The 14,019-nt window shown below is 27.6% G+C and overlaps 2 protein-coding genes across 4 annotated transcripts; both read right to left on the minus strand.

The window, feature by feature from the left end:
* Positions 1-5,013: 5,013 nt before the first annotated feature.
* LOC124920270 (glycosyltransferase BC10-like) lies at positions 5,014-6,931 on the minus strand. The gene is made up of 2 exons (XM_047460717.1): positions 5,671-6,931; positions 5,014-5,412 (listed from the first exon to the last, which is right to left on the minus strand). Exon 1 carries the CDS (start codon positions 6,764-6,766, stop codon positions 5,681-5,683), a length of 1,086 nt encoding a protein of 361 aa, XP_047316673.1. The 5' UTR covers positions 6,767-6,931; the 3' UTR covers positions 5,014-5,412; positions 5,671-5,680.
* Positions 6,932-8,886: 1,955 nt separating this feature from the next.
* LOC124920273 (protein IQ-DOMAIN 5-like) lies at positions 8,887-12,538 on the minus strand. Of its 3 annotated transcripts, none has more exons than XM_047460720.1 (7): positions 12,361-12,538; positions 11,650-11,774; positions 11,218-11,454; positions 10,602-10,829; positions 10,304-10,417; positions 9,423-9,912; positions 8,887-9,203 (listed from the first exon to the last, which is right to left on the minus strand). In XM_047460720.1, exons 2-7 carry the CDS (start codon positions 11,734-11,736, stop codon positions 9,064-9,066), a joined length of 1,296 nt encoding a protein of 431 aa, XP_047316676.1. In that variant the 5' UTR covers positions 11,737-11,774; positions 12,361-12,538; the 3' UTR covers positions 8,887-9,063. The 3 variants fall into 3 exon arrangements, with proteins under 3 accessions (XP_047316676.1, XP_047316674.1, XP_047316675.1); XM_047460718.1 differs by having other exon boundaries at positions 12,305-12,538; XM_047460719.1 differs by having other exon boundaries at positions 12,284-12,538.
* Between the last annotated feature and the right edge of the window lie 1,481 nt (positions 12,539-14,019).

Consider the following 14,019-nt stretch of genomic DNA (forward strand, 5'->3'; position numbering starts at 1 on the left):
ATATAGACACAATAAAAAGAGGAGAATTGGGAGAAGTTTGATCATGTAAGACAATAATTACCATTTTACTTGCAATCGGAAACTTAAGGCCGGCCGCGGCAAATGTCCACCGGAAAAGTTACCGTCGACGAAATAACGGCGAGAACTACCTCCCTCTCCTTCCACGATTCACCTCTTTTATTTTGTTCATTCCATTTTCAATATTTAGCCTTAAAGCCCATTAACATTCTTTCAATGGGCTCAATCTTTAATCAAATACGGCCCAATATTTTTTATTTATTTGAAAAAAATCTAGATAATATATATAAATGATAACCATAAAAATAAAAATATATATATTTATTTACAATGTCATTAAGAGACCCCTTAAACAAAATAAAGATTAATTATTTAAAAAAAATTGAAAACATAAGTCAAACAATATTTATCAACGAATAAACATAACATAAAATATAATGTTAACTAATTTAGAGATACTAAAAAAATCAATGAATTCCCGGATTGTCTCCACCGATTTTCCAGAATAAATATATCATATCGTCATAAAATAACGTTGAGAGTAAATGTATCGGACGACCACGATCATTGAACGTTTTACGGTTCTTTTTCAGTCAAATAATTTATCAAAAATAATTGGAATAGGGACTCATCGACTCAATCAAATTGCGTTCGCGATTTCTATCCATAATCTTAACTATCGAGGATTGACTTAGACATCACCCACACAACTAATAAAAAAATTGAATTATAAAATATTCAATACATTTTATTTTATTTTATTTTTCTTCTCGACTATTTCAACTAATAATATAAATTGCAAAGTTCTAATGATAAAGAAAACTAAAAAAAAAAATGATTTTCAACTACTTAAATTAGGTCATGAAACCCAACAAAGGAATAAATACAATCACACACAAAAAACAACATCCAATGAGCTAATTAGTGGTTACTATTGTATGTTTTTAATATGATCAAATAATGAATTATCCCTTTTGTCATTCATGAACAATGTATCTATTAAATTGGTGGAACCAAACATGACCTAAAATCCTATATACATGTCATTGTCACCCTTCAAAATGGTGACAAAATGATTGAAATCTTGATAATATAATGATATGATCTTATCACAAAATATTCATAACTATATGATATTGGTTTTTTCAAAGTTTTTAATGGGTTTTTATTAAAAAAATATTTATATTATATTTAAATTTTGAATTAGTTGAATTATTATAACATTATTTTGTATTTAAACTTTATAAAAACAAACCAACTAAGGTGGATTAGTAAAAATTAATACCTAATAAACCAAATCACGTTAAAAAGAAGTATTTTAATAAATAAATTAAGTGATTTAATACTTAATAAAAAAAATATAATAAATTGTTAAATTTTAGATAAAATCTAAAATTAAAAATAAAAGATTTAGCTTTAAAAATATTATAGACATATCATATATTAAAAATACAAAATAAAAAGTGAAAAAATATGAAAACAATGATAAAAATGTATTTTTTATATAACTTTATATGGACATTGAGTTATTGAATAAATTATTGATATTGTTTTGTTTTTTTTATATTGATATTTATAAATATGTTATATTATATTATTTAAATTTAAAATATAGCAAGTGGATGAGAAATCCAAATATCCATATCATCATGATGTATGTGTGGTTGTTGAATGTTGATCCATTTAATTTATGGCCTACCCAACTCCTTTCTTTTGTCTATATTTGTTTAATTTTCATTTCTACATTGTTCTCTATAATTATTCATATTTAAAATTTTGATCCATATATATATATATATATATATATATATATATATATATATATATATATATATATATATATATATATATATATATATATATATATATATATATATAATGAAGTTATATTAAATAATTAAATTCGAATTGAGATTATAAGTTGTGTTATTTAATAAAAATATAAAAAATATTAATATGTAATAATAATAATACTAAATACTAATATTAGTTACTAAGATAATTTAAATAGAATGATTTATAAAATATTAATTTAATTTTATATTTTGTTAAATAATATACATATATAATAAGTAAAGTAATAATGTAAAAATGAAATCATAAATAAAAGAAGATTGATTTATGAATTAAGTTTAATTCTTATTAAAAATATATACAACTGTAACTTAGCTCAATAAAGTGAGTTATTGTTTTAGTGTATTCCAATAATTAATTTATGTGCCCAAAAAAACAAAATTTTGATACATAGTTAAAAAAATACTTTGAATTTTTATTTAGTTTTTTTATTAATATGTTATTTGAATTTTTAATTAGTTAAATATTTTTTTATATTTAAATTATATAAAAAAATAGTTAATAGATTAAGTAATTGAATAATTAAAAAATAAATAAAATATATACAATAATTTTTTATAAAATAAAAATAAAATCAACATCAAATGAGCTCATAGATGCTTATATTATTATAACTTTAAATAACAAATTAAGATACATGCTTTTGTTTCAAGTAAGTCAATATTTGACAAATCATACAAAAAGAGAGGGGATTTCAGAATTGTAGCTAAAGAAAAGAATAATGACCTTTGAACCACACTTTAACAAGAATATTTGATTTTTTCTAGTCATTCTTTTTTATAATTTGAAAAATATCCCTCATCTTTTGTTTATTTATCTTTCATTTAAAATATATAAAATTATACCATTATTGGTTAAAAACATAAATTCATTTCAAATAAACTATATTTAGAATTATAACCTCCCCATTCCAATTATCCTAGTATCATGTCATAAACAAGTATAGATAATCATTAGAGTATGTATTTATTGAATTTTCCCATTTAAAAATATACTTCAACTTAAGACTCTTAAAAAAAAATTAAGAAGAACTAGCATGACATTCAAAATTATGACTCCGCGTTTCAACTCAAAACTTTCAAATGAATCGAACCGGTGACATTTTACTCTCTTAAACTGATTCTTACTCTGGGCTACTGGGTGGATTTAAACTTAAAATGTTTTTAAAATAAAAATTGTTTTATCGAAAATTGTGTTATACTTGTAAATGTATTGAATTTTTATATTAAAAGAAGAAATATTCCACGTGGTTAATTTTGTAATTAGTCTTTAGTCAAAAAAATTACACTTCTAATGTGGTACCTAGTCAAAAAAGAGATTTTTATTTTATAGTCAAAGCATATTTATATTGTCTTCAATGTAAAATTGACAAATAATAGAATTTAGGCCGAATAAATCAAAATTCAGTACAAATCATATTTATTATTAGCAGTTTTTTCTAATTAAAAGTCTCCAACATTAGACCTACTATTTCATTAGCAAATAGCTCCAATTTGTTGAATATTTTAAATTATATTAAATAAAAAAAAATCTCCTAAACCAAAATTTTAATTGAAAAATAGAATAAAAAAAATCAACTTGTTGGCACCGACACTTCTAGAACGTCCTATTCAGACCCGACATCCCTCACCCGTAATATAAATGTTTTTTAATCACCAAAACAAAAGAATACTAATTAGGTGTAGTTTGGTTTAACAATAACCAAATCAATTTTTTTTAATAAAATATATGTGGAATCAAACTAACCCTTGAAAAAAAGATATTAAAATAAAAGTCAATGATAATTATATAAAAAAATATTTCTAACGAATGTGATGACGCGTGGATTGCATAATAAACTAAAAGTCCCCGTCAATATTTGTTGAAGAAGGAAGCCAAATAAACCATTAATTTGATTATTATTATTATTTTATTATTATCAATCACTGTTTGATGTTGAGATTTATGAATTTTTATTAAAAGATTTGTTTAATTCAAAATAAGTTAGTTTAATGTTCATTTATTGAATTATTGTAACCAAACAAATTCTTAAAGTTATGAAATTACAATTAGAATAAGTTACATTGTTGTAATTAAAATAGGACTGTACTTTATATAATATACCCTTTACAAAACAGCACATATAAGGTAAGCAAGGCCTTGTTTGTTTTCAACTTTAAGGATAATAGTAATAATAATAATAATAGTGTTTGGGATCCATGATTAACTTACCGAGAGCAGCAATTCACGTGCAACAAAAACATGAGATCTAGATCTATCCAACAACACAACATCATGCCAGATTCAAAATATTATTATTAATTATTTGTTCTTCACATGTTTAGACAGAACACCCATTGATAACTCGTCTAATATTAATGTAAATGTAAAGTAAATGCCGACAGCTACTCGTAGCCTATTCTTGAAGATGCGAAATAAGAGATTTCCTAAGACCTTCCTTTTACGGTTCAAAGTCATAAATCAAGAACAAAAGAAAGATTAAAACTTTCAAGAACAAAAGAAAGATTAAAACTTCAATCCGAACTATATAACTTCTTATCGTCTATCTTAATCCAGTTTCAAGATTTATGAACAAGAGATCCCTAAATATCCAATTAAAAAAAAAATAGATAAACAGAAATGACATATCACTTTTAACTATCTTAATGAAATAACAATAGTCAAAATAAGTTGAAAAACTTGACACGACTAAAGTAATATCACACATTTCAACTTAAAGACATTCTTTTCTAATAAAAGAACTTAACATTACATCACCATCATAAATCCACTTCAATTTAAGAGTTTTAAGGAAGAATCGAACTCATAATTTGTCAATTAAATACACTATTGTTTTGAGAATCCTTGTGAGGGACTTTATTAATGAAATCAAAAACATTTGATCTCTTTTACCCTTTAAAGTAAAAACAGATCCTTATCACTACAAACAAAACTGAAAATTGAGTACCCAAGTTGATGATTAAGACCATACCTATGTAATAGAATGATTAATTGAAAAACAACTAAAATTGCTTGAGATTCAATTACATATTAAGATTGCAATGCTCTAAAGGGTAAATAATACACAAAGAAGGAGATATGACATTCATTTGATTCATTGATTCCCCTGAAAGGATAAAGAAAAACACACATACTTCTGAGTATACAAAACAAACATTTTCATTTCACCAACAAATATATGTACATATTACTTCAATTTCAAACCTCTCCTTCCTTTGGTCTCTAAAAGTACACATATTTTTCTATTACATCCTCTCCTCTCATATCTCCACAGTTATTTTTTGTTGTATTTCACAATTGATCGCAAAACAACTGAGATTTGAGAGAGCCGCAAGGTTTCTGGGTTTCCTAGTAGCAGTAGCAGCAACAACAGTTTTACTTCTTTCGTCGTCTTCTTACTTGTAAAACCTACTACTACTACTACAACTACTAGTTTCCCTTCTTCCTTCATTTCCCATGTCGTATGATGGTAAAAAAAAACAAAAATCCAAGATTCGTGCTTTGCTTCCAGAGCACTTCAAAATCACATTATTCTTTCACCTGTTCGTTAAAACACGCAGGAAATTTATCAATTCGTGCCTCTAAGTGACCAACATTACTAGCCATTATTGAAAAAGGAATTCTAAAAGCTTCTAAATTCAACTGCAAAGCGACAAATGGGTTAACTATACCTATTACAACAACTATCAACACTTAATTCATAAATCCATTACTAGAACTCCTAAATCCCACTCATAGACAGATAAAAATGAAACTAATATGCAGAAAACATGATGAAATTATCGACTTAGTACTTACCAAGGCGAAATTAATCCAGGAAAATGACGGAATCAGATATGTTCATCAAGGGTTTCAAGCAATCCGGTGAGAATTTTCTCGCAAACAAGTGAGATTGAGTGAAATTCGATTCCCTGAGCTTGTAAATCAACTTTGGAGAAACTTCAGATGATCTATACAAGTGTGGATGACCATCTACACTATTAGTCCAATTAACCCTAGTCAATGTATAATGGGTACACCCTTCTGGATCATCCATTGCCATCAATGTCGGAAAATAGTGTTCTTCAGGATAACACGAATCAAGTGACAAACAAGGTAAACGAAATTTCCTCCACAACCTACGTTCCCTTATCACAGTAACAGCATGCCGCCTTGTAATAACGAAAAATTGAGACCCAATTTTGAATTGATCAAAAGAAACCTCAGGTAGCATCACATTTCTACCTCTAGCATTGTATCTATCCTTAAGAAAATGAGCTTTAGATACAATCTCCATAAAACTCCGATATTCAAGTTTACCCAACTGAGTCAAATCAGTAATAGATCGATGGAACAGAGTATTATAAGCGAATTTAAATGAATGTAAAGGAATACAATGTTGCGAGATTAACGCGAAAAACGCATTAGCTGAATCGTCAAGAAGAGCGTTCGCTAAAAGCCGACGAGCGGCGGAGATTAGAGTAGGCGAACTACGTTGAGTTCGTTTCGCTGGTATGAATCTATCTGCAGTGAAAACACCTCCAGGGACAGAGACTTTAACGGTGGGATCTGCGTGGATGTATATATTATATAAATCTTTAGATCCATTTTTAAAGAATTTCTCCCATAAAGGTGCGAATTGAAGATCTGAATTGGTTAAGAATAGGAAAGCGATTTTCGGCTTAGCGTTTGTTGAACCTAGATGATTCCGATGACCTGGGAGTCGGTGTGGTTGTGATTCTGCGGCGGATGCTCTTCGGAAAAGAGCGAGATCGTCTAGTTCGTCGGGAAGGGTGATTTGGATTTGTTTTGGAGAAAGGAATTTAGGAGCGATTATGAATAGAAGAGGTAGGGAGAGTAATAGGGTTAGAACAGGTACCAATGGAAATGAGGATGAAGACGACGACGACGGCATGATCAGAGTAACTCAATCAATCTCTATATGCCGATGATCGATGAAGAAGAAGACGAGCTGCTAAGCATTTTCAGAGATCTGAATCATGATTATAAAGCATGAAGATTGAGAATTTGAGAATTTGAGAATTAGGGTTTCTTCATCAAGAGAGAGAAAGAGAGGATTTTATTTATTCATGGTTAAGAGAAGAAACAACAAGGAAGAAGAAGATGGTAGATGGTGGGGTCCACTTCTATACAATAATTTTATTTTAATTATATAGTATAATATAATTTTAATTATGTTTTTTAATTAATTAATTAATTAATTAATTAATGAGAAAATATTTTGAATAAATAAATTACTAATTTAAGATATCACAATATATAATTAATTAATTAATTAATTTTACTCGTCCTTCCAGAGAGATGAAATATAAAATAAATATTTAGACTTGTCAAGTTTGACTAGTCTTATCAAATAAGGGTTGGACAATTTTGTCATTTTGCATAAATTAATTTTTTTTTTCTGAACTATTAATTTTTCTTTTGTTTAATATTTTGAATAAACACAATTCACTCGTATTCATTAAGAAAAAATAATAATAATAATAATAGTAATGATGGGTTGAATCGTGAAATTAGAATGAATAATTATAAATGACATTAACTTATTATTTATATATCATTTATAAATAAATAAATTATCGAATTTCAGTAAATTTAGGATTTTAATTATCGATTTTATTAAATTCAATAGTCAAAATAGTATTTAGCCCAATTAATTAAATTAGTGAATGAATCTTTTATTTATTTATAAATGATACGAAACAACACTTGAAACTATTAATACAATAATTAATTTTTAATGAATTTAAATGGTGAATTTTAAAAGAAGAAATAATTAGCCCAATAAAAACTCTAATTGATAATTTCACCCATAATAATATTTTATCCAATTAGAGAAAATAGTAGTTTTTAAATATATTCATTAAATTTTATTTTCTAAATAAATAAAAATCAATAAAAGAGATTTAATTAATAATATGATATTTTGATTCTAAAATATATTTTCTTTTTAAAAAAAAATATCTACTTTAGAATCTTTTATTGGCACTTTCCTTTGCTCGTATTCTTCCTTTCTTCCAATTTAGGTTAAAGTATTGTATAAGCAAATAATGAGTATTTATTGTTTTATATTGATGTGATATTTTAAAATAACACAAATTATTGAATATCTTCACCAATGTTTTTTAGTTTTTTTTTTTTATATAAATTTATATTTTATTTAGATCTTGTATTTGTATGGGACTTTATATTTTTAATATTAGATGTATAAGATAATTAGGATAATTTGATAATATTTTTGAACATTCCACTATATTTATCAAATAATTTAAAGTAATTTTATAATAATTAATAAAAACAAATTTTAATTACAAAAATACCACTATAATAACAATTTTAAATATTTTTTTATAATAATAAAAGGTTAATATCCAATCAGTTAAATATCAAATTGGTATATTAGAAAACACATTACATCCTACCATTAATTAATATTAGGCTGTCAAAAAATTACTTAAAAGATTATTTAGTAATTCTAAATTCATAAAATTTGAGAATTTACATAAAATTATAAAATTTATTTTAACAAATAATATATATTTAATTAATTTTAAAAAGCAATAAACAGACAGCACTGAAATAAAAATAATTACAAATCAAAGAGTTCATTTGTTTGAATAAGTATTTTTTTTAATTTATAAATATGAATTCACTTTATTTATGTAAAATAATATAAAATAACAAAATCTAAATAATTTGTAAATTCTTAAAATCTTAAATGATATGTGTTTAATTAATTTAAGAGTTTATTTTAAAAAATTAAAAATTTCCTTAATCTTTCATTATATCATATCTAAGTTTTTATTATATCAAAATTATATATGGACAGATTAAAATAAGGAAAATTAAACTTCCATAACATTTATCATAAAGAAGTTAAACAACATTATTTGGTTTTGAGTAAGATTATCAAAATAAACTAGATTGCACTACACATTTTAATATATTATTATGGCATTTTTATTAGTTTCCAACCATACAAAACATGTTATAATCTAATAAGCATATGAATAATTAAAGAATGAGATACAATAATACCATTAAGCAAAAACAACTAACTTCAAATATCCCGAAAATTGACAATAATAACTTATGGAATGGGCAAATGCTGCTAGGAGAGTTCAATATGTACAATGGCGAAAAGTCGAGTAAGAATCTAGCTTAGGAGTGTTTCAATATCAAGACAGTTGCCTACGAGATGGATTTTGTTTGGCTTAAATTACTCCAATTCAACCGCGGTTTACCATTCAAGGACTTTTGCAAAATTGGTGTCTTTTTCACTCCACTTGGACCATCAGATTTCCTGAGATTATGGGGTACTCTCCCTTGCCCTGTACAGAGACATATTTGAAACACAAAATCAATGATACCGTGATTTTCATGCTTTCAGACAATAAGATTTAGTCAGACATAACTAGAAGTTCTTGTGGTCCTGAAATCACATTTGAAAACAGGAATAGTTTCATTGACTTTATTCAACATTTATTTTTCACAGACTTGACTAATTCTAATTCAGCAATTAAAATTCATTGAGTTTCTAGAGAGGTTACCCGCGTTAGGAAGAGAAAACCGCTTCTTAGCCAGCTGCTTACTATCTGAAACTAAAGATCTCTCTTTAGGATTGCTGTGAGATCTTGACACAATGTTTAGTTTTTGGCCAGTTTCTTGATCAGCATCTTTAACATTTGGATTATTCTTCAGCTTGGAAGAAATATGAGAAGCTATGTCTAGAATGTTAGTTGACATTTTAGGGGAAGGAGTAGAGCAGTCTGGAGGAGATGAACCTATTTTATGATTCGAGAAATCAATTTGTACAGGCTTCTTGCCTGCCGATCTCATTGTAGATTTAATACCAATATTCTTGCTTTGGGCTGACTCTACACTCTCATTGAGTTTTACTCCATCTTTCATATTCATCTCAAGAAAACGATTCTCCCATGGTCTAACTGCCATCCATCTTTCCAACCAATTCCAACCCCAACTACTTTTATCTGGTTCAAATCCAGACATATTAGCTTGTTGCCTGGATCCTGCCTGCCACTGCAGATAACATTGTTTTTCAAGTCACCAATATAAAACTCCACATAGATAAATGCAAAGAAAATTGATCTTCATGTGGGGTTATTTGAAAAAATAGTAGGTTATGGAATCAAAATCTTGTTTAATGAAAAAGTAGGGTTTATGGATTATTTGGGTTAAGTTACTAAAATCTAAGTAAGGGTGTTTTAGCTGATGAACTAAGTGATTTGATGATGGTTGAAGGATATATATATATATATATATATATATATATATATATATATATATATATATATATATATATTTATTTATTTATTTAAATAACCCAAAGATCAAACAAGCTCGAGAGAAGGAGACAACAAGAATATACTAGCATTTTCTAAATTTTGTCTTTCATTAACAAAATTCTTACCTGATGAGCCAGTGCATAAGCCATAGCCCTCTCACGCTTGGCTGAAGCCTCCTGCCTCTTAATCAACTTGGACTGAATTTCTTGGACAGATCCCACGCTATCACACCATCCATCCTGAGTTCCCCCATTGGAATAGCATTTAGGATTTCAGAAAATAAAACAGTGTTATATTTTTAAATACATCTTGTTTCTAAATATGGTTTGATGGCAGAAGTTGTATTTCCAAATGAAACCATGTTGCCTTGTTCTACAGCTAAGAAACACCCATGAGTATTAAGTAAATTATAAAGCATCTTACTTCAATTTCTCGAACATGAGCTTCATGATTAAGTTGGTGTTGCAGTTTCTGTTGTGTTGTCTGATTCTCCAGTGCCAGACGAACTCGTCTGGCTCGTACTCGTGCCTGAACCCTAACTAGAGCTTGCATACAGCGAAGAGTTATTGCAGCTTGTTTCCTCACAGCATGACCCCTGACAAGGGCTTGAAGTCTCACCAGCCCCTTTAAAGCTCTAAGAGCCCGCCTAGCCTGCAATAACCATAGTATACAATTAATAATTTCATTATTGCAAAGCCTTAATTGATAAATGTTTTGGTTTTATCCCCAATAGTTCATTAGTTCTATCCACTGGGTAACTCCTAAAGATTCAAAAAGCTCAAAGGATGGTATTCCTCAAATGGCTGGCTGGGACCTGGGACCATTATTAAAGCCAAATGGCTGGGACCATTATAAAAGATCACTGCATTATTTGCATATGATATAATGATACAGATTCATGAAATCCAAAATGTCTTGCCAAATTACAAGAAAAGAAAACAAAGCCTCTACTATGAAAACAAACACAGAAAATGACATTTAGATCTTAAAGAAAGAAAAAAGATAAACTAACTAAAGGAAGGAAAAAATGATTCATTACCAAAAATCCTCTAAAAGCTGTTTGGATGCGTACGGAAGCCAAGTCTTCTTGTGAATACCATTGAACTTGAGTTACGTCCTGCACCTGATGTGAGCTAGATGGGGAAAAACCTTCTGATACTGCAGAGGTGTTGTTTACATTAAACTTTGGCAGAATCTTCTGACTGAACTCATCTTTAAGTATATCAGTATCAATCTCAACTGAATTCTTTCTTCGGTGGCGAAAAAATCCATGTTTCTACAACATATAGAAAACATTAGAGAAGATACTTTGAATGATAGGGTATGTTATATGTATTAAACTTGTTTCAAATAAATCCAACAAAAAATCCACGAAAATCTCCTATTAATTACTTGCAGTTATGAACCAACCTTAAACAAGGAAGAAATGAACAAAAGGAAAGAAAATAAATTCCAATAGATTAAAACTCACATTTCCATCCTTATCAGAAGAAGATCGAGACTTATCCGACTTCTTTAAACCTATCAAGGCTTTAATCCATTTCCCTGATACCCCCATGGAAGTATTATTTCAACAACCAAATCCGAATTATGAACCTGTAAATAAAAACCATGAACAATCAGTTATTACAACTGCATTAATGCAAATAAAGGAACCAAAACTTCAATACACATTAATTCAAAGTCAAATTCTATTGGCAGATTCATCAACAGAGAAAAGTAAAACATTAATTAAAAATAATACTATTGCAATTCAGCGTAACAATTTGAACGTTGAGAAAGACTACTTACAGATCTAACTTGATAAATGATTCTACTCGTAAGTCTGTTCTTAAAGCCTTCAATGAAGACAAACTAAAGGTCAACCTACATTTCTATGTCCGATTTCAGTTATCCATGTACCTAATCCAATGCCTAAACACAATCCACGGTAAATCTCCTTAAAATGGAAGAAAATGATTAAAAAACAATAATATCAAACAAATTTAGTCTAGAAATGACGAAATTGAGCAAATGAAAAACAAGGAGAATCAAATGAAATGAAATGTAGATTACAGTCATGAACATAACGAGTTAATGAGCAAGTTAAAAGGAAAAACTCAGACATAGAAGAGAAGACGACGAACAATCGAATTTTCACATTGATGAATGATATCTATACTCGAAGTACTATAACTGTCACCGTCGCCGACGAGAGTTCCGGTCAGATCTACAGTCTTCTCCGGTAGAAGATATACGTAGACGCCAAACTTCTTGCAGATTGTGTGGTTGAATGCAGTTACAGAAGAAGGAAGAAGAGAGAGAAAGAGAGTATGGAGTGGAGAGTGGAAGAGAGAGAGAGAGAACCGATTGAAGATGAATTTTGGGATGCGTAAATTTTGTATTATTTAATTTATTTGTTTTAAATCTATAAATAAAAATAAATAAGTTTTTTTTTTTAAATAAATATAACGTAATTCGAAATTGTTAATTTTTAATTAGGCTTAATAACGACACCCTTTGACTCACTTCTGTCTAACATTAAATGCATGCTTAAATTTATTATATTATTGTCTAATAAATTTACTAAATCAGGAATATTAAATAATTACATTTATAAATTAATTAAACTAGAGTAGAGTAGTGGAGTTGGTAGTTTTAACTGGCAGTTTTTGAAAATAATAATCATCCCATTTATTTTTTATTTTTTATTTTTGTGTGTAGTTAGTTTAATAATGTCCTTATTTTAATTCAAATTTTAAAAATAAATTTTATAATTCTTGTTTTAACTTATTGCACATGTAATTAGAACTATTCTAGATGTGGAAACATTGGACCATTCTAGGGCTAGTTTTTATAGCTACTTTAAATTTGGGATTGTGATATAGTTTAAAAGGATCGTATTGATGGAATAATCATATAAAATAACTCCATATAGACTCGTTTATATTATCGTTGAGAGCATTCAATTGATCTAACGCTTTTCATTTATGTATGAAGGGTTATCTTTTGATTATGTTCTTTAATGCAATTGATTTTTTATTGCTAGTAAATGTAACTTTCTTAAGTTAATTATTGGATGTTTTCATGTCTTGTTTCACTGTTATTTTGCAAAAAATACCTTGAGATTAATTGAGTTATGCCCTATTGTATATAAGTTGAGGTCTTGTGTGTTTTGATCCTTAGGTATACATTAATTGTTAATTTTTTTATTGACAAAAATAAATAAATAAAAGTTGAGAAGAATTAGTGTATTTTAAAGTGTACTATTGGATGTAGATGTTACAAAGATATGTAATAAAAGCCAAATTTTTAATCTTCTAATAAAATAATTATTAAGTCCCAATCAATTATGTTCTTTATCTATTAAAGGCTTGTTGATTGCATCTTTTTGACAAAAACTTCATTTTCTATGGTTAAGATGATTAGAAAGGGAAGTTCCTTTTTAAATGTATATGATATGATCACAAATCTTACTACAATCTTTATTGACCTATTTTGTTGAGTTTGTTAAATTGGACATGATAATAATAATAATATTAGACAAAATCATTTCTTGTCCCACTTCTTTATTGTTATGTTTTTTATTACAATGATTATGTTAACTTAAATATAGTTAGATAATCATTGTTTCATCTTACAATAATGTCACTTAACTCATTTATTAATTAAAAAATTTGTAAACAAACATTCAAAGAGTTTGAGTATGAAGGAGTAAGGGTTGTCTGCTCTCTCCAAATCTCTTGACTCCCTTGTTAAGTAAAAGTGTAAATATTTTTTTAAAATTACCGTTTTACCCTTGCCCTACATTTGAGAAGAAATAGAGATTTCGGGAGCAGAGGATCTTGGCAGAATGAAATGG

This window comes from Impatiens glandulifera, chromosome 1 (genome assembly GCF_907164915.1).
Source record: "Impatiens glandulifera chromosome 1, dImpGla2.1, whole genome shotgun sequence".
In the NCBI taxonomy this organism is placed as follows: domain Eukaryota; kingdom Viridiplantae; phylum Streptophyta; class Magnoliopsida; order Ericales; family Balsaminaceae; genus Impatiens; species Impatiens glandulifera.